At 36.3% G+C, this 21,656-nt stretch overlaps 1 protein-coding gene across 1 annotated transcript; it reads right to left on the reverse strand.

Moving 5' to 3' along the window:
- Positions 1 to 11,466: 11,466 nt before the first annotated feature.
- Positions 11,467 to 21,605, reverse strand: LOC147315665 (interferon-induced, double-stranded RNA-activated protein kinase-like). Its single transcript, XM_086258628.1, has 15 exons — positions 21,269 to 21,605; positions 20,573 to 20,702; positions 20,349 to 20,488; positions 20,142 to 20,265; positions 19,965 to 20,038; positions 19,733 to 19,882; positions 19,500 to 19,623; positions 19,223 to 19,281; positions 14,328 to 14,447; positions 14,100 to 14,234; positions 13,797 to 14,001; positions 13,351 to 13,479; positions 12,934 to 13,035; positions 12,668 to 12,730; positions 11,467 to 12,442 (listed from the first exon to the last, which is right to left on the reverse strand). The coding sequence occupies exons 1-15, from the start codon at positions 21,376 to 21,378 to the stop codon at positions 12,305 to 12,307; spliced, it is 1,803 nt and encodes a 600-aa protein (XP_086114754.1). The 5' UTR covers positions 21,379 to 21,605; the 3' UTR covers positions 11,467 to 12,304.
- Positions 21,606 to 21,656: the final 51 nt, after the last annotated feature.

Genomic DNA, 21,656 nt, shown 5'->3' on the forward strand with positions numbered 1-21,656 from the left:
GCAGAGACCGGCGTTGTCTCAACACCCTGCTGTAAAGAACTAGACAGTTATGAGTGATGTGACACTTTCTACATAATCACAGATGTTCTCTTCTGTGAGAACATCTTCAATAAATGCTTTCACCAGCTTCAGTAAATGCTTTGATGAAATGATAATGATAAATGATAAGTAACGCAATAGTAATTGATTGATTGATTGATTGAATCTTTATTTTGAACATGTTGAAAAAGTATAAAAAAAATAGAATTAAAAGAGACAAATGAACAAAGCAAACAAAAGGAAAACGAGCAACCACAACTCCAAATAACGTCCATGTTCAAAAAGGAGCAGGAAGAAGCATAAGCTTATTTAATCCCACCCCTTTTCCACTATCTAGTATCAATAGACTACAGAAATACCTCCTTGTAATTACATTATATGTTATGTGTAATTTTTTTTTTTTTTTTTTTTTAATATATACACATATATGTTTCTATCTATCCATACCTACGTATATACACACATACGCACATATACACATTTTCAATAACCCCATTAACACCTGAAGGATACACAACCTACAATTTTATATATATTTAATATATATATATATATACATATATATATATATATATATATATACATACATACACACACATACACACATATATATATATATATATACATACATATATATACACATATATATATATACATACATACATACATACATACATACATACATATACACATACATATATACCCATACCAACAAACCCGTGCATGCGCACACACATGAAAATATTAGACAAGAACACCCTATCAAATCTCTACCTTTTCCCTGTACCCTGTAAAAACCATATCCTTAAACCGCTTTTTAAACTGCGCCATGCTTGGACATTGCTTCATATCTTTACTTAGTCTGTTCCACAGCTTCACTCCACACACAGAGATGCAAAAACTTTTTAATGTTGTACGGATACGAGGATGTTTTAAATTTAATTCCCCCCTCAAATTGTATCCCCGTTCCCTTTTAGAAAACATTTTTAGAATATTGTCAGGAAGCAGGTTATTTATTGCTTTATATATAATTTGTGCTGTGAGAAAATGAACCAGATCTGTGAATTTTAGAATTTTTGATTTTAAGAATAGTGGATTTGTATGATCTCTGTAACCAGTTTTATGGATTATCCTTATGGCCCTTTTTTGTAATATAAAGATTGATGATAGCGAACATTTGTAAGTATTGCCCCAAACCTCTGCACAGTAATTCAAATACGGTGCAATCAGGGAACAATAGAGAATGTGGAGTGATTTGTGGTCCAGAATGTGTTTTACTTTACTCAAGATTGAGACACTTCTTGAAATTTTGTTATGTATATGATTTATATGAGACTTCCAGTTTAATTTATCATCTATAATCACACCAAGAAACTTATGTTCAAGTACTCTTTCAATTTCCACACCATCTACATGAATCTGCACTTGTGCATTTCTAAGGGAATTCCCAAATAAGATCATTTTAGTTTTACTTAGATTTAGCGATAGTTTGTTCCTGTTAAACCATTTTTTAATTTTGCACATTTCTGAAGTAATTGTATCCAGCAGCTCCTTTAGATTCCCCCCAGAACAAAGAATATTTGTGTCATCTGCAAATAATACTAATTTTAATATATCAGATGCCTTACAAATATCATTTATATAAATAATAAATAATTTTGGACCCAGTACAGAGCCTTGTGGAACACCACAAGCAATGTCCAAGCATGATGAGGAATGGACACCCAGCTTCACAAATTGTTTCCGGTCACTTAAATAATTTTTCACCCATTGCAGTACAACCCCCCTAATCCCGTACCGTTCCAGTTTATTAATTAATATGTCATGATTGATTGTGTCGAATGCTTTCTTGAGATCCAGAAATACTCCAGCTGCATACTGTTTCTGATCTATAGCATTCGTAATCTCCTCAATTGATTCGATTAATGCCAGAGATGTTGATCTTTTTGATCTGAATCCATATTGACTGTCAGAGAGTAATTTATATTTATCTAAGAATTTGTCTAATCGTTTATTAAACAGGTTTTCTAGGATTTTGGAGAATTGTGGTAGTAAAGAAACAGGCCTGTAATTTGTGAAGTGGCGTCTATCCCCGGTTTTATACAGCGGCACAACTTTAGCTATTTTCATTTTGTTTGGCACTTTTCCCATCTGAAATGATAAGTTGCAAATATATGTTAGAGGTCCTACAATTCCTTCAATGACCTTCTTGACGATTTTCATGTCAATATCATTACAATCAGTGGATGTTTTATATTTACACATGTGTACAATGTCAATTATTTCTTTTTCCTCCACTGATGTGAGGAACATTGAGTTAGGGTTCCTATCAATCAGGTTTTCACTACATTCTACTGATGGCAGTGACTCAGGAATTTGTTCTGCCAGTTTTGGTCCAATATTTACAAAATAATGATTAAAGCTGTTGACCTTATCAGCAGTGTTTTCCATAATATTGCCATTATCGATAAAGTATTGTGGATAACTTTGTTGTCCAGAATTATTTTTAATGATACCGTTTAAAACATCCCATATTCCTTTCATATTATGTTTATTGTTGTTCAATATTTTACTATAATACTCCTTTCTACATACACGTATAATATTGGTCATCTTATTTTTGTATTTTTTATATTTATTTTCAGCTTCTTTTGTTCTTTGTTTTAGGTATTCCCTATAGAGTGTATTTTTCTTTTTACATGCATTTTGTAAACCCTTAGTGATCCATGGTCTATCTGAATATTTGTGCTTTCTGTTGTATTTTATTGTTGGACAGTTTTTATCGTACAACTCCATGAATATTCTTAAAAATATGCCATATGCAATATCAATATCAGCTTCTTTGTACACCTTGTCCCAGTCCTGATTTAATAGATCGTTCTTAAATGCAGTCATAGTTTCTTCTGTCCTTACACGTCTGTATCTCAGTTGTTCTTCATGCTGATTTTTCTTATAATTAGTGTCATAAACTGCAAAAACTGGTAGGTGATCACTGATGTCATTAATTAATATTCCGCTCACAATGTTGTTTTCCATATTGTTAGTGAAAATATTGTCAAGTAAGGTGGCACAATGTGGTGTAATTCTGCTAGGCCTGGTTATTTTAGGATGTAAACTCAAACTGTACATAGTGTTTAGGAATTCGTCGGTCATTTTATGCTTTTTTGGATTCAACAGGTCAATATTAAAATCACCACAGATAAACATAACTTTTTGATTTGTTTTAGAGAATATTTCCTCTATGAAGTCATTAAATACTTGAATACTAGAGCCAGGTGTTCTATATATACAGCTAATTATTACATTTTTTTCTTTTTCCTTATAAATTTCAATTGTTATACATTCTAGTAAATTATCAATTACAGTTGTCATACTTTCTACCACCTTGTAGTTTAGGTTTTTATCCACATACACAGCTACTCCCCCTCCACTCTTGTTCCTTCTATTTACAAAATTCACTTCATATCCCTCCAGTCCAAAGTCCATTCCTTTCAGGACGGTAATGTTGCTGGTAATGGTGTTGCGGTTCTTTTTTGGTTGTTTTTTTGTTTTTTTGTTTTGTTTTGGTTTGTTGTTTTTCCATAACTTGTGTATCTGCAAATATACACATTCTGTATTTTTCATATGAAAGAAACTATACTGTGGTGGGGCTTGCTAATTTCTTGTTTTTGATTTATGTATGTTATGTTTTGTTTTACTTCATATGTTTATATGTTTCATATGTTGTTTGTTTAATTTAAGACAAAAAAAAATTAAATGAATGAGAGGTAAAACTTGAGGGGGTAGGGACAAATAAGTAAATACTTCAGCCTACTCCTTTTCAAACAAATAATGGAATGATATTTTGTAATGATTGTGAAGGCACATGTTTGAAATGTTTGAAATAAAAATGAACTGAACTGAACTGAACTTTCTCCGCATTGATCCATGTTTCAGAAATGGCAATAATTCCAAATGGATTTGTCAACTCATTTAGATATTCCTTTATATTGTTGAAGTTGGCATACAGACTTCTGCTATTAAAATGGATTATTGATAATTTATTTTCCGTGTTGATGGTGTGCTTAAACTGTTCATCAGTGAAGTAGCAGCAGTTACAGCTGATGTTGTAGAAGAAATTATTTTCCGGGTCTATATCCTTTTCTAAGTCTAGAACATTATGGTCTGTGTATCGAAATGTTCTCAGTTCCAGATTATCATAAAGAGAATTCCAATGAGTCATGTTGATATTGTTGCCGGATGCAGATGAAGTTCTTTTGGACTGTGCCATGTGTTGTGTTGTGTGTCACGTCACATGTGTATTCATACCTCCAGAGTAAGTTGACCTCAGTATTTGTCCAGCTCTTCCATATTTCTGATGACCAACACTTTGGCTTGTTCCGGTGTTCCATTGAGTTTAATGAATACTTTGCAGTTGGTGGTCCATGTATTTTGAATTTTTCCCTGTTTCTTCAAGTAACGTGCTTTCCTGGCAATGTCCGCATTTCTTTTTATCAGATGTTCGTTCATGAAGACATCGGATCCTTTCAGTTTCCTTCCTTGTTTTAACAGTGCTGTTTTCTGTTTTCTGTTTGCAAATCTCACAATGATGGCTGGTTTGTTACTGTCATTTTTTCGGGGTAGAGGGTGGCAAGCCTCAATGTTGTTATAATCCACTTCCACACCTTTGGACCGTAGAAAGGTAACCACTTGATGCTCCGTGGAGTTGACATCTTCCTCTCCTGGCCCTCCTACATTGTAATGATAATGGTTATGAATAGTAACAGTAAAATAATTTTCTAATCTCCACAGTAAGCCAATCACATGACCACTTCAAGATGACAAAGCGACAAGGTGATATATACCAGTTTTTAAATAGTGTTGATAGGCCACGTAAAACCAGAGTCATGATAAGCAATATATACGTGTGGTTTTTTTCTGAATACTTTTACTGCCTAAGGACAGCGCTAGCAAGCACTCCCTGCTTATGAGCAAAAAATTAAAAAACAAACAAAACCCCAAAACAGCCCTTTTGTGTTGGTGGAAAAATGTACAATGTCCACCTATGACAAATGATATGGCAACATGACATTTGGTTGTTTAGGAAGAGGGGGAAATTTTAGGAGTGAGAGAGAGAAAGAAAGCAGAAAAAAGAGAGAGTGTGAGTTTTGAGATGTGAGAGATTTGTTACGTTTAGCGTGTTTGGAGTGTGTAGTTAATGTGTTGTCTTTTGTATAGTTTTGTATTGTGTGTGAGAACAATGAGGCGACTGCTGTCTCCAGGTAGAGATCAGGAGTGATACACCTGCTGCTGTCAGACCTGCAGGTATCAGGCTGTGATGTTCTCTTTATAGTGAACAGAAATTTTTGGAGTGGCACAAATAATTTGTGTGGCATCTTATTTAATGCAGGACACCTGATTGTTATGCAAATAGCTTGAAATGGTTATAAAAACAAGGTAAAAGATAAAATGGGTGCAAATAACTTTGTTTTTTGCAAACTTTGTGTATAAGATTTTAAAACTGTTTATATTTGCATTTAAAGTTATGAAATATGATTCATTAAACATGTTTGTGGTTGTTACAGTAAAAAATATAACTTTTTCTACTCTGATTTTATGTTTTTGTCTGATTTTAGATCTATTGTGTTACTACAGTATGTCAAAATGAAAACATAACTGTAAACTCAGACATGTTAGGTTGTGCTGAAAGGATGATACCAAACAAGGCAAAGTAAATAGTTTTTAAAGGTAAAATGTGGAGGGAAAATCAAAAGTAGTTAAAAATGGCCAATTATATCCTGGACCAAAGAGGGTTAAACGTTTTTTAAAGTAACGCAATACTTATTTTTCCCAGTAATTAATTAATTTTAGAATCTTGCAATTCAGTTACTAACTCAGTTACTTTTTTGAAGAAGTAACTAGTAACTATAAGTAATTACTTTTTCAAAGTAACTTCCCCAACACTGGCCAGAGCACATTTTGAATAACACCATGGGCATTTCAGATTTCACACAGGTGGTTCCTTGTTACACTCTAGAAATGGAATGAAGGTAAAGACATGAGTTTTTGTTATATACTGCTCAAATAAAGTATAGGAACAATTTGAAAACACATCAGGTCTCAAAGGAAAAAAACATGCTGCATATTTATACTGATGTGGGCTGGGCAAGGTGTTAAGAACGAGAGGATGCCACATCATTTGATGAAAAAATAATTATCAACCTACAGAGAGCTGAATTCATAGATATGCAGAAAATTAAAGTGAAAAAAACAAACAATGCAGCACGTCAGTGAACTCACGAAGTTTCACTGCAGCGACTCAAAATGGAACTCAGTAGTTTGTATGGCCCCCACATGCTTTTATGCAAGAACAACATCATGCTCGTAATGATACAACGGCTGGTGTCCTCTGGGTTCTGCTTTCACAGGTGGACTAGGTCACCAGATCTCTGAGCTCCTGGATAGTTTGAGGCGCAACCTGGTGGTAACAGATCAACTGAAACATAATGTCCCAAAGGTGTTCTTCTGCAAGTTTCAGCCTTTGGGAAGCAATATATCTAGTTGTGTGAAAAACTGAATCTCGATTGCATAAATGTTTTTTTTCTTTTGGTTGCCCTTTAGGGGTGACTACCAGAGGCGGAGCCAGACATTTGAAACACCCGGGGCTTAGCCCAAAGAGTAGTATGCATGTGGGATTTTTTTTTTTTTTTTTTGGGGGGGGGGGGGGGGGGGGGGTGTAGAAATGACTGAAAGATTAATAGGCTCTGTTCAAAAAAGAATGACTTCATATAGGGAAAAATATATATCACATGTGCAGGACACCTTAAACTAGTTTTTTAATTAAGCAGCAAGGCAGAACAAGGTCAGGGCTGCATCAAGACACGAGGACTAAACCCCAATTCAACCAGACCCAGAACTGATCCAGAATTAAAACAGGACTACAACAGTTCAAAATCAGGACTACTGAGGACTTAACCAAGACAGAACCAGAATCAGAACTAGATGATAGCACTAAAAATCATCATAGACCTGCACTACACTTATTTTTTTAATTCTACCAAAGTACACTATTTAGATTGAGAAAAGTTTATATAATTATTCAGCCTTGTTGTGCAAACAAGCCTGCAGAACTTAATAAATACAGAATTTGAAAAATAACAAACCTAAAAAGAAACACTAGGTACGAGATACATGAGGACCTATGATACGGTGATACTTTTGGTAAACAACCATTTGACTAACATGTGTGTCTCACCTGCTCTTGTTCATCTGTTCTGTCCTCGTTCTCCTCTCTCTCCCTCTTTGTGCTGACAATCATCAAATATACAGTTGAAACCAGATATTTACTCTTCAGATAAAAACACTTTTTTAATTGTAACATCAAATCAGACTAAATGTTTATTTTTTTTAGATTGATAAATATAAAAACATATTTGTTAACTTTAAGAGTAAAGAGAGAAACTGTCTGTATTTCTTAATTGCAAATGGCACCAAATTGTATTCAAACTTGAGCCACACTTATGGAGCTCCACAGTTCTGTTCCTGGTGTTTTGGTTGATATCTCTTGATTTTCCCATGTCAAAGAAACAGGCTCTGTGTTTTGCCTTATATGCATCCACAGCTGTGCCAGCAATTTACTCACATGGACTCTACTAACCTATCAGAAGCTTCTTCAGCTCAGAATGGAATCGTCTGGAGTTTTCTTATTAATTAACAATAAATTTAGTGTACATGTACTCCTAAATTTGATGAAAGTGATAAAAATAGCTCTGTCTCTCTTTATTCTGAAATTTAACTAATTCAAAATATATTTCAATATTTATCTAAAACAAAAATTTACTCTAAATTGATGTTGTACAGTAAAAATGTTTTATGTTTTCTCCCTAAAGTGTATGTAAATATCTGGTTACAAATGTGAATATCCTGCTGTGTACTGAAATCCCTCTTGTTTTGCATAGAAATATACTGAACAACATACAAAGCATAATATATAAAATAACATTTACCTGAGTTTTTTCTTTGAAAGAACCCTCTAATGTCCATTCTTATGTTTCAGTACATAACTGAAACCGATTTAGTCGGGGAGGGTAAGAACTGAAAATATGAAATAAACACACGTAAGCTAAGACTCTAAAAAAAATAGCATTTGTTCGGCTTTTCATTTTGCCATTTGTTGATTCACTTGAAGAGCAAGTAACGTAATATTGGTCAAGTGATCAGTTTCATATCAATCTTTCGTGATGCACCGTCATATTTACATTATTTGTACAGTACGAATGATTTGCTTTGGTACCTGGTCAAACTTAAGCTCTCCTTAGTATGGCTGGCTCCGTCTCTCCAACAGCGCACTCACGGGCAGCAGCTGCCCCGCCCCCTCGCTCAGTCGCTTAGTGCCTGAGCTTGGATCATACCAATATCAGGGGGGGATTCACGCACAGTCGTAAATTCCCACAGTGTGCACTATGTGCTTCGAATATTGTGTGTACTTTTTGTTTTATACAGTTGTCAGCCAGGCATCTAACTATGAAAAAATTACACTCCAAAATACCCCGGGCTTCTGACAAAACAACCCGGGCTTAAGCCCCGTAAGCCACCCCCACGCTCCGCCCCTGGTGACTACAGTAGATCAGCTGACTCCATCATACCCCTGTCAGAAACATCTTCTTCTATCACACCAACCCTCTGCATGTCGCCTCTCACTACATCCATGAATCTTCTCTATGGTCTTCCTGTTTTCCTCCTGCCTGTCAATTCGATCTTTAACATCTGTTGTACAATATATCCGCTATCCTCCACCTCTGTTGACTGCTGTTTGACTGAGGAAGAATAAAGTAGTCGTGGTAAGCCAATCACATGACCAATTCAAGATGACAAAGCAACAAGGTGACATATACCAGTTTTTAAATTGAGTCATGATAAAATATATATACACAGCAAATTCAAAAGTGTTAAATTTTTTGGTGTTAATAGTCTCCTTGCAAAAGTAGAGTTAATTTTACTCTAAGCAGAGTCACATTCTTTTAATGTAACTCTGAGGTGTAAAATGATAGTAGTTAAAATAGAGTGTTAAAAATGAGTGTTTCTCTGTCAAATCTGGAGGTGTTAAAATGGAAACATTAACTCCTGACCTCTTAACTCTGAACTCCTACAGGGGCTATGACACCAACAGAGTAAATGCACAGACTCCGCCCCCAGCACGGCTCCAATCGAAGCTGAAGTGAAGCCGTTTCAGAACATTTTGCTCTACATATTTGAGTTGTTTGCCATGCTTGGTAAGTCACTTTTTCAAAGATTGTTTCAATTGTTATTAGCTTTTACTTCTGTGGCTCTTTGGAGTTGAGACAAAGCTGTGTGAAAGGCATTAGCCATGTTGCTCGGTGATAGCATAATATTCTGTTTTAGCTAGCTGAAAGGTATTGTTTGCGGGCAAATTTTCAGCCTTGAAAAAAAGCTTGCATGTGAATTTTCAGTCAAACTTTTGGTCAAATACACCTAAAACAATGTCTAGAATGTGAAATGTTGGTATAATGGTGCTACTTGAAGCCTGAAAACGATCGCCCATAAAAATAAAAAAAAAACGAGCAAACAGCAGTAGCAGACGTCCTGACTGGATTCTACGTTAGCATAGATCCCTCCAGAGTTTTGTGCACACGGTTTAGGTAAAAATGAAAAAGGTTGAGGTTTTACATTTAGTTCAGTATTACCTGTTGCCTGCGTCCTTGTCTTTTGGGAAAATACTTTACACAAGTAATGGCTCAAAGAGGATTCCTTTTTTTTTTTACTGTGCTGCAATTGTTTACTGGATTATTTGTGCCATTAATTAGTGTCAACTAATTTTTATTCAATCTCCGCACAGGATATGCTTGTGAAGATGGAATATGGGGGAGAGCAGAAGTGCGTTGAAGTTCCACAAAGGGATGAATGAAGGACATTCATATTGTATTGAAGAAATAAGTGATGAGAATGCTGTTATTTGCATTTACCAGCTCACCTATGTCAGACCTTTTGATAAACAAAATTCTAATGAAAGTGAGAACATGTATACTGTTACATCTTTCAGAAAATGTTTTGAAATTGTGGTGCACAGTTCAGAATAAATGTTTTTCAAAAACCATTGCATCTTTTTAGTAAATGTTTATTTCCAAAAGAAATTTCTAGAAGTTCAGAACAGTAAAATTCCCGCTTTTTAGAATGAATTAGAAGATAACTCTTACGTAGTTAAACTAAAATACTCTTTGAGAGTTAATATATAAACTCTTAACACCAAGTGTTAAATTATCAACTCCAGACAGATTTGGTGTTTAACACTAAATCAGAGTTAACGTACCAACTCTCCAAAAAGAGTTAAATTAACACTCTCTGGTGTGGACCCATATAGACACTTTAATAGTGTTGAAATCAAATCCGACAGTGTTAATTTGGACATGATGGATTTGCTGTGTACATGGTGTTTTTTTCTGAATACTTTCGTCACGTTTACTAAGGACAGCGGTAGCAAGCACTCCCTGCTTATGACCAAAAAATTAAAAAACAAAACAAAAACACCCCTTTTGTGTTGGTGGAAAAATGTTTGTTGTTAAACTCCAGAAATAGAATCAAGGTTTTATTAACCCTCTGTGTGCTGTACCTCCAAATTACATGACTGATTTAAGCTGACATAGCAAAAAGAAAAATTCAGACTTGTGAGGTTGTGCTGAAAAGAATAACACAAAGCAAGGTGAGGAAAAAATAAATAAATAAAGCAATTTGAAGGTGTAATACAAATGTAAAATCAAAAGGAGTCCAAAATGGCCATTTATGTTTTGGACCTCAGAGGGTGAACAAATCATGAAAATTTGGTTTACATTTTTGTTCATGCCAGTGCAGATTCCTGACATTTTGTGTAAATTTAAGCATGTAACAATTAGATTTTTGCTAACAAAAAAAGTGTGAAACTTAAGTTAGACTCGTGTTTATAAATGAACCACCCATGTTGTGTAGCTTTCTGGATTGGATACTTATTGGGCTACATACTTATTTATTATACAGGCTACAGTACATAAAATCAAAATTCGCATGTTTTATGTAACTAAAATGTTTAATTATGTGGGCTACAGAAAATAATTAGGTTATAGACAATATTTATATGAAAAACGTGTATACTTACTGCATTTGAATCATTTTAACCATATGCAACCACTTGCACATGTGTTTAAAAAATGGCTTTACTTTTGCCACCCCCACTTGATTTCCTTCTTTAGAGCCATCCCTGGGTGGTCATGTGATGGTCTGGGGCTGCTCTGCTGCTCCAGGACGACTTACTGTTATTGATGGAACCATGAATTCTGCTCTCTGTCAGTAAATCCTGAAGGAGAATGTCCCCCATTAGTTTGTGCCTCAAAACTCAAGCACATCCAAAACACACCAGTAAATCCACCTCTGAATGCTTATAAAATAACAACAGGAAAGTTTTGTTATGTCCCAGTCAAAGTCCAGACTTTAATCAGATTGAGATGCTGTGGTACAACCTTAAACAAGCTCTTCATAGTCGGAAACCCTCCAGTGTGACTGAATTAAAATAACACTGCAATGGTGAGTTGATTGTGTTGATTCTTGCTGCCACTCTGCTCATTATTTAAATACCAAAAATGAAAATCTTTGGTAATTATTATATACCAAGTGCTTCTGCAAGAACAATCAGAGTTAAATGAGAGACATTTACCAGTTCAGTTTCTTATACACCTTTTCATTATTTCAACCCTCTAGTACAGAATTAATGACCTTTCTCCTACTGTTCCAAGTCACACGTAGCTGACTGATATTGCAATCAATCAGATTAAAATGAACAAAAGAAAAAAATGGAAGAAAAAAAATGTTAAACTGTATTTCATGGGTTAAAAATGAGTGAAAACATTTAGGAAAGTTTCTAAAATTGAGCCACATGGAGTGTGCTTTTTTATCTCTGACATTCAACATGAATCCATCAGAAGTACACGTAGCATCACAGTTCCTCCTCCTCAGGACAGCAGCAGGTTAACAACAGTTACAAAGTGACGACCTACACCGGGAAACTGATTTGAATAGTTAGATTTTAAAATCGTGATTTCACATTTCATTTCCAAATCCAATACAAACTTCCCTGAAATAGCCGGGAATCATGATGTGACCTCTTCCATATATTAACTTTGCACGTTAACAGTTACCCAACATAATATTACACAGTACATCAAATCATTTCATTAAGCAGATGCAACAAGACAGATTTGTAAAGGCTTCTGTGACTTTTGAAACTTTTCTCTTGTGACTATCAGACAGTTTGATTTTCCTGGCGAGATGCTTTGTGTGAGTTGAATATCTGAGTCCACTCTTCAAGCTCTGCCTTCACGGCGCTGGCATCAGGTCGGTCTTCTGGTTTCTCAGACAGCAATGAGTTAATAATTTGCTTCTGTTTAAAAACAAGAAAAAACACAGTGTATGTGTAATGTCTCGTGCAGTGAAACCTCTGATAAATAATAAATATATTTAAAAAATGCATATGTTGTGTCCAGACAACTCAGCGATCAAACAAGATCTTTTATAACTGAGTAAATCACTTAATGTAAGTTTTATCACTACTCTGCTGATGACCATCCTGTCAAAATGTAAGCATAGTCTGAATATGGTAATTTACCTCTTTGGTAAAAGTCACTGAAAACTCTTCAGGGAACCTCTGCCTTCTGACGCCAGGCCAAATCTGGTGTTAATGAAGTGATTAAAGAAGAAAGAGGACGTTAGTTTATACAATAATTGTTCCAATTACACTTGTTTGAAGAATGAAAATATTTAAAACACACAAAAAAGCTGTGCCAGAAGAAACAACCTACAGGTACCTAGTTATTGGTATATAATAACTCCATGCATATGCACAATTGTTAACATGACTGCAGTGAATCTCACCTTTGCTCTTTCATAGCCAGTAGAAAGTTTCCAAAGGAGTTCAAAGAATATCAGCCCCAAAGCAAACATGTCCACTTTTCTGTCGTACTTCCTCTCAGTCTTCTGTGATAGACAAACAGACAAAGGACAAATGTATCTGATGTCATATTTTTCTCAATCACTGTGCTAAATGTTACAGTTATGCTTGAATTCAACAAATCTTTTCATCTTTCAGTTTAATTGCTTAAATTTGAGGGTCAAATAAAATTCTGCGGGAACAAAAGCTGATGGTTTTACAGCTTTCACCACTAAAGAGAGGTGAGACTGAGCTTTAAGTGTGAAAGGCTCACATGTAGTACTTAGGCCATTTATAAAATCCTATTTGTTAACCAATGAAACACAAGAAGTAAACATTATTGTCAGTATAGACCATCTCACTTGTTCAGGAGCCATGTAAGATGGAGTTCCTTTGCACACTGTTCTCTCTTCATCATCATCATCACTGGTGACCAGACCAAAGTCCCCAATCTTCACTTCTCCTTCCACTCCAAACATGATGTTTGCAGGCTTTGCATTCAAAAGAAGAACATGAGGTATGTTTGAGCAAAATTATCAAAGAGGTATATTTATGTTTATTTATTTGATCATTTCTAGGGACCAAAAAATTAGCAATGATGTTGCACAATCTATTGTTTGATAGTTTCATGAATGCCCTAAAAGCAGATTTAAAAATAGTCAACAAAAGTCTGTTATGTGTCTCAGGGCGCCTAAAGACCCTTGTCATAGTAAACCAGAGGACACATTAAGGGGTCACACACTTGAAGTACCTTCTAATTTCAGCAGAACAATTTTATTTTGTCTTGAAATTCGCTGCATTGTCTCACCTTAAGGTCTCTGTGGATGTGGTTCTTGGAGTGAATATACTCGACTCCACAAACTATTTCTTGAGCAATTCTCAGACTTTCTTCTCTTCGCTTGGAGTCTTGTTCACTCTCTTTATTCTTCTCATCAATCCAGTCTCTCAGTGTGTTTTTGGCACATAACTCCATCTGAATATACAGGAACTTTGTCTCGGGGTTATCTGCAGTGCTAAAAATGTAAAAAAGAAAAGGAAAAAGTGATGTAAATATTTAACTTTAACCTTTTAACAAAAAGTTAATATATAAAAGTAGGTCCACAGGACTCACTGTGAAGAGGCGTAACTGTCATAACTGTCTCTAAGGTCCCACTCGTATCCAGTATCCTGCATCCAGAACGTGTAATATCTAACAATGTTACGGTGGAAGAGGTCTGATAATGTTCTCACCTCTCGAAGAGATTTTCTGAAACACAATAAGAAAAGTGTCAGTACAGAAAGTGCACAAGTACTGTACATATAACACTGAATGCTGGAATCCTACTGTGGCATACTTAACTCTTTATAGCAGCCGACCTTCACAGCATATTCTATCTTCAACTGTTTATGTCTTACTTTGTAAACAGAACCAAAGGCCCCCTTACCAAGATGCTCCAAGGGTTCAAATTCTGAAGTAAACCTGTGGACAGCAACAACACATTTATGCAACAATGTAACGTAATGATCAAATACAGAAAGCTCTTATAAACTTCAGAAATCAAAATCCTAGATGGCAGCATGTCTGTGTGTGTGCTGACTGATTTAGATGTTTCTGAAAACTACCAGTGATTTTGGCAGGTTTTTCTACACGGCACGGTTACTTGACACTTACCCTTGACTAATAATTAAAAATCCTGCATTGAACTGATAATTAGACTGTGGTCATTAGATTGCTGCTGAAGCTAAAAAGTTCTCCAAGTTGACCTCAAGCTATGTCAAGCTGTAGCTCCATAAGAAACAACTGTTTCCAATTCGGATGTTTCCTTCTAAAGGAAGGATAAATCCTCCTTTCTCATACAAAAAAGGTAGACTTGCATAAATGACCACAGGGGTCTGTGCAACAGTGACTTTTTGGCCATGATGCCTCCTCACCTTCTGGAATTGGACTGGCAAAATGCCTGACGGGCCCAAAACCCAACACGAAAGAATACATAAATGATATTGCTCCTTTCCGACCTGCGTTTGCTACTTTTGTGGATCTGTAGTTAACGCCATCACAAAGGCTGAGACTCCTTTTCAGTGCTCTTAAATTGTAATACCGTATGAAATGGATCATGTACAGCTAATGGGACTCAGACCATTGAGTCATTCAGCAGTAGACTTTTACACCCACAGTGTAGGAATGAGTGCTACCGCAGGTCATTCTTACCAGCAGCTGTCAGACTCTATAACACAGTTTAACATCCTTTTGATTATCTTACTCATCAGTTTGTTTGTTCATTGCACATTTTATACATATCTCCGTACAATTTTTTCTATATATATTTCTGTACATTATATACGATCTTCAGTTGATTATGTATATAGGACCACTTTGTGTCTTCCTTTTATATTTTATATTTCCCCCTGCTATAAAAGCTGTGTAACACCCAAATTTATCATCCGTGGGATAATAAAGGTCTATTCTATTACCTATCCCCATACTATTCTCCTCTGTGGACTTGACCCGTATGATTTGTGTCATGGTCCTTCAGGAGAATTTTACTTTTCTTTCACACAGATGCCATGATTTTATCATAGATTTAAATAATAAAAAATAATGTCCTAGAAAATCTTTTAAGCAGAGGTGCTCAACTGCTCTGTTACTTGTTATTTCTGGGAATGTTAAACCAAATACTGGCCCCAATTTTAGTGAAAGGTTTAACACTCCTCTGGATTTTAAATCTAGATAAGGCCTCACTTGAATGTACATAGCTTATGTTCCAAATAAGTTTGCTTCATGTGTGGACACATTCTACTGATGCTAATGTTAATGTTTAACCTGAAACCTTGTTAAACCAATGCATTACCAATAGTGTTATCAATAGAGATTGCGATATTTGTCAAACACAAATTCTATGTAAATTTTGCCTCTCTCTGAGTAAGCAATTTCAGGTTTTGATAGTTTAAAAAAATCTACATTAGTTGTTGATTAGTATAAAACACCCTCAGCTGTCAACGGTGTGCTAACCTCTTTAATGAAGTGCTAATCTAAATTCAGTCTTCAGGAAATATTTCTCATGAGGGACTTCAACTGGAACTGACTGCAACTCTCTAAATCTCTTTAAAATTGTTGAAAGTGTCCAGAAAAATCTTTAAAATCTTTCATCAATTGAATTATTTTAATCCAAGTTATATTATGATCATAGCATTATAAAAGCTTTTCAGTGAATGATTTAGTGCAAAGATGGGGTTAGAAAAACTCTGTCTTTTCCTTTTCTTTTTCATGAGACAGTTTTACTGTGGAAAAGAAGTGCTTTGTCCTTAGTCCTCATCACAAATAGAAATATATGCCTTAAACTGTGATCCAGTGCACATCAACCTTTCAACTACTCACTACTACAAGTCATTCTGAGAGCAAAGCACTTTTAGCCAGCCAGCTTTAGGTTGCTCTGTATCATCCGTGTGGTACGCTGGAGTCACTATCAGGGACAAACAGAGACTGCAGCGTGTTGTGCGCTCTGCTGAGAAGGTGATTGGCTGCAGACTCCCATCTCTGCAGGACCTGTACACCTCCAGGACACTGGGGCATGCAGCTCGGATCTCAGCTGACCCTTCTCACCCTGGACACAGTCTGTTTGACCTGCTGCCCTCAGGCAGGAGGCTCCGGTCCATTCGCACCAGAACCTCTCGCCATAAGAACAGTTTCTTCCCCTCTGCTGTTGGACACATGAACAATAACCGTATGACTGTTCGCACCACAAACACATGACACTGCACTGTCATGTGCTTTTAATTCTTTTAATTCTTATTTTTATTTTCATGTCTATTTAAGCATTTATGACAGTATGTTTGCACTGAAGCACCGCTGTCATGGTCCTGGGCCATGTTGGCCCAGTATTCTTAGTTTTCATGTATTTTTGTATTTTGTTCCTTGTGTGTTTTCCCCTTGTGACTTTTATTCCCTGTGTGCCCCTCTATGTATCTGTGAGCCCTCGTCTCCCCTCCTTGTGTTTTATTCTATGTTTTCCCCAGCCCGTTATGTCTGCGTTCTCCCCGTGCTCTCTCTCCTCCTGTTTGAACCTCTGTACTTCCTGTTTTACTTTGCCCGTCTCCCGTTAGTGTTGCGTTCACTCCTGCCGTGTCTTGTTATGATTATCAGTGTCACCTGTGCTCCCCGTGTGCTCCCACTTCCCTCGTTAATCCTCTGTGTATTTATGTCTGCGTCTCCCTCAGTTCTGTGTCGCGTTCTCCCTCATGCTGTGTGTGATTCCCCCTGTGTTTCCTGGTGAGCTTTATGTTAGTTTTTCCCAGTTTAGTTTTGTATCTCCTATTATCTTTTTGTCAGCAATAAAGCTGCTTTTTGAGTTCATCCCCTGAGTCTGTGAGTTTTGCGATTGGGTCCTCATCCTGCCTGCCACACAGCCGAGCCATGACAACCGCAGCAATTTCCTAATGTTGTAAACCTGCTCAACATTTGGCAATAAAACCCTTCTGATTACTGATTCTGATTCCTGATCAGTCTTTGTGATGGTAATCTATTCCTTATATTTACCTTTCAGCTAGGTTTAAGAGTTCTTAAAATAAATAGTCAGTCATAGGAATGATTTATTAGTTTGTTTGTTTTTTATCACTATGTAAAGTGTATTTAATTATAAGTTTGCTGTGAGTTGCAAATGAACCCCAGTCAATGAATTGCAAATTAAAATGGACAAAAGGCAGGGAGAGGTACTGATAACCTCGCAAGAGTTTTTCTAAGCAGATGTTCACAACAAATATGTTGGAGCCCAACTGATACTCTCATTGGCCAATTTGTTTTTTGAAAAACTGCAGATACTGATAACATCTGTGATTAGGCTAAGATTTACAGGTATCAGCTGAGCTCTGTTTTTCTTCTTCTATTTGTTCTTTTGATGAGGTACTAATTATATACATAATATTGATTCTTACTGAGAGCAACGCCACTAGCTATTTGCTGGTATGTTTTTTCCCTTTTCTTCAAATGTATCTTTCTTTGTAGATTCATAAAGTTTTGTATGAATAAAACAAGTTACAAACTGGTTTGAATGAGTGGTTATCTCGAATGGCCTTTGTTATGGATTCAAGTTAAGATTAGACTTTCATTTTCTTCTTTTCCTTTGTTTTGGTGGTTTTAAAACAAAAGCATTGAAAAAAAATCAACTGGATTTTTTTAAACGGCACTGACTTGAATTTAATTAATTTCCCTGCATGATCTGTTAACTTGAAAAACAAAATAAAAGCCAAAGCAGATCATTGTCTAATGGAGATTTAAAATAATATCAATAACCCTTTTAAAATTTGAAGGACTGGTCTAGACCTCACCCACATATAGACAAAGACTAAAATCACATTTCTGGCAAGGCTGACATGTTTGGTTCCTTTAACGAGCATCTGATGTCCACAAAACCCTCAAAGTTTTAGGTTCTAGGAAATCAAGAGGTCCAGATAATTTGAAACTTTTCTTTTTTGGTACATAACAGGCAACATTGTGAAGCTATTTTTATTGATCTAAATGAGGTATTTGACACCATTTATTATGAAATTTTAAAGTAAAGACTTGTCAGTGCAGTGTTGTTAGAAAAAACTGAATGGTTTCAAAGTTATTTATCTTGCAACTATCAGTGTGTAAGGATAGAATAAATCACTTGCTACCTCCCTTAATGTAACAAAAGAACTGATGGAAGGTTAAAGTGCTACTGTTATTAATTTTATATATAAACAATCTGGGTTATAATATCACTACAGCAAGAACTGTACAGACTGAGTAAGTATCTGAAAGTCCTATTAATCTTTTGAGGCAAGAAATAGACTTGTTGTTTTCACCTTTATGTTTGTACTTGATTATGGGGATTTGATTTACAGTATATAGAATGCTCAGAATGCTTGATTCTGTCTATCATGGAGCAGCGAGGGAGATTTAAGACCATAGTCTAAACCAGCTTGTGGGGATAGGTTAATTGGATAATCCAAATTGTCACTAGGTGTGAATGTGCGAATGAATGTGAGTGCGAATGGTCGTCTGTCCCTGTGTGTTGGCCCTGCGACAGACTGGCGACCTGTCCGGGGTGTACCCTGCCTCTTGCCCTATTACAGCTGGGATAGGCTCCAGCGCCCCCCGCGACCCTGAAAAGGATATGCGGAAGCCGATGGATGGATGGATTTAAACCTTTCTCTCAGGACATAATACAACAAAAACATGAGTTAAATCAGAATAGCAGTTTCTTAGTACTATTTCTTTTTCCTTATTTAAAATACCGTGATACAGTTGGCATCTCATTCTGGCCATTTCCCACGTTCTTGTCTTTGGCATCCTCCTTAAAGAATAAAAAGCATACATCGATTAAAAGGATAAAATTTGCTCTGATCAGCTGTATACTCTTTAAGAACTAGGGCATACAACCACATCTAGTAATATCAGTAAGTTTATCCCTCCAAGCTGGTCCTTTTAATTACTTGTAAAGAACAGATTGTCTGTTGGAACCTTTAATCAACTATATCTGATGAGACAAAGTAAAGATAAAAATATAAGCACCTTGCTTGACTGCTCCTGAAGAACAAACCAGGCCTGTCGCGCCGCACTTTGTTTGGCTTCTTTGATACTCTTCCCCTTCCCCACAGGATATTGCTTGTTGTTAATCCGTAATTTGTAGAAAAATCTGAGATGCAAAGAAGTTGAACAGTACATTAACAGTTTACTGAACATCAGTCATGAGCATCCAGTGTCTGCAGTGTGTATTCAGAGTCCAGTACGTCGGGCATACTCACTGACGTTTATCAGGTGTGCCACATATTTTCTCATCAACAAATGTATAGGAGCAGTTTTCTCGCTGACAGTAGTCATTGATAAGTCCTATGTAATTTGTCTCCACTAAGCTGGGGTCTTTAGAGTTCACGGTCAGGTTTTTTGTTGTAGTACTGTAAACAACAAGCAGTAAGAAACTTTACTATGATGCAGATGCCACGATTAAACAATACATCACCATTGTTAATTACTCACCACAGATCAAAAACATTCTCACTCAAGTCCTCACTTTGTTGACCTGATCCATCGCTGTGATTCTCATCTGCAGTCTTGAAAAATATAAAAAGTACAATTTTAATGTGGTTATATTAAAATGTTTATGTTTTAGGATTATGATCAAGCTAGAATGGCATGGACTGAACTATAACTTACATCTGTAGTTTTGTTGCCATTTATTATGTCATATACGAGCTTGGCTGCTTCCTCCTTAGCTTCTCTTGCCGTTTTCCCAGAGACTGCTGGGTACTCCTTATCACCAACCATGAAGCTACACCACCTAATGCCATAAAATAACATTTATTTAATCTATTTTACATGAGCACAGAATAGCTATAATTGAGAAACAGTCAGGAGGCTTACGGGATAGCATTATTTGGTCCAGGCCTTGTTGTCTCCATAGGCTTTATAGTCAACCTGTTTCTCTGGCCATATTCATTGAGCCAGCATATGAAGTTGATATCTGTCTCAGCTGGTGTAGAAGCTTCTGCTGCATTTTCTGTCTGTTAAGGTTAAAAAACAAACAAACACCATGGGCACATGCACCACTTATTTTTCTCCAACATGCTAAAGTTAAATAAACTTACCAAGTCCTGACATTTACCATCCAGCAGGCACCTCAGAGCATTTTCAGCTGCTTTAAGCTTTGCATCTTTTTTGGTCTTCCCCACACCTTTGGGGTAGTCTTTACCATCTATGATCGCCTTCTGGCTAAATCTGTAGAGGAAATGACCTGTTAGGGTTAGGTTGCAAGAAATAACTTGAATTTTCTCCTTCCACTTTTAACCTCTGGGAGGCAATATTTCTTTATGATGAAACTTGAGATGTAAATTGCGTGTATATGCAATATATATATAGTAAGACATCCTATATATACAGCAACAGACAAGCAGGTGCAGTTTTAAAACGGGTTTCCAGTGCTTTGCTGGGCTCTTTATAATAACATGACTATTCAACTAGTTAGAAATAAAGATTTGGCAAAGCATAGCGCCATTATAGAGCCTTTGGGCCTAAGAGCTATTATTTCCTGTAATTGAAAGACAGATTAAAATTAATTTAAAATATAACTGCAAGGTAATAAAGGCTTACGACTACACCAGTCTGTATTTGATGTCACCATCATTACTTGTGCATTTTTCCGATAAGATACATAAGTCCTCTTCTTAAACTGTACTGATTAGCTTTGACTTACCGTGCTATCAAACACTCATCTCACCCAATACTTCTATTATCGTCGATATATTATAATGCTCAAAGCTCTCAGGTACTACAAATGTACTCACACTTTATTATGGTCTGGGCCGTCAGAGCCAAGGTACTCATACTTCAGCTTCAAGCGATTTCTCTGCGCATACTCGTTTAGTTCAGCTACGTAGTTTTTAGTTGCCATCATTAATGACTCGGCAAATGTAACAAAATCCCGGTGAGAGCACACAAAGCTCACAGTACTGCTCCCGTCCCCACTTCCATCTTCCTTCTCCGACTGCGGTCAAGTATGTCCATTGTTTGTTTCGATTCAGCTGACTTTAGGCATCAGTAAGTTTCGGTTTCTTCGTCCTCCCCTACGTGGTAACAGAGCAGTCGAAACCAACTCCAACTTGTCGCACATTAGCGACGTTCTGTGTACGGAAATGCGCAGCACATTCAGCTGTCCTGCGGTGTGCAGAGAAA

This window comes from Aulonocara sp. 'chitande type north' Nkhata Bay, linkage group LG13 (genome assembly GCF_057382095.1).
Source record: "Aulonocara sp. 'chitande type north' Nkhata Bay isolate Kocher_YH1m ecotype deep benthic linkage group LG13, A_spYH_male_GT1.1, whole genome shotgun sequence".
Taxonomy (NCBI): domain Eukaryota; kingdom Metazoa; phylum Chordata; class Actinopteri; order Cichliformes; family Cichlidae; genus Aulonocara; species Aulonocara sp. 'chitande type north' Nkhata Bay.

Bases quoted from the DNA above. Each gene is read 5' to 3' on its own strand.
- LOC147315665 (XM_086258628.1), bottom strand. From the start codon at position 21,378: ATGATGGCAACTAAAAACTACGTAGCTGAACTAAACGAGTATGCGCAG. The intron at 20,039-20,141 runs GTAAGTTATAGT...ATATTTTTCAAG, and splicing joins ATGGCAACAAAACTACAGAT to ACTGCAGATGAGAATCACAG. The intron at 14,235-14,327 runs GTTAAGTATGCC...ATTGTGTTTCAG, and splicing joins AAGGTCGGCTGCTATAAAGA to AAAATCTCTTCGAGAGGTGA.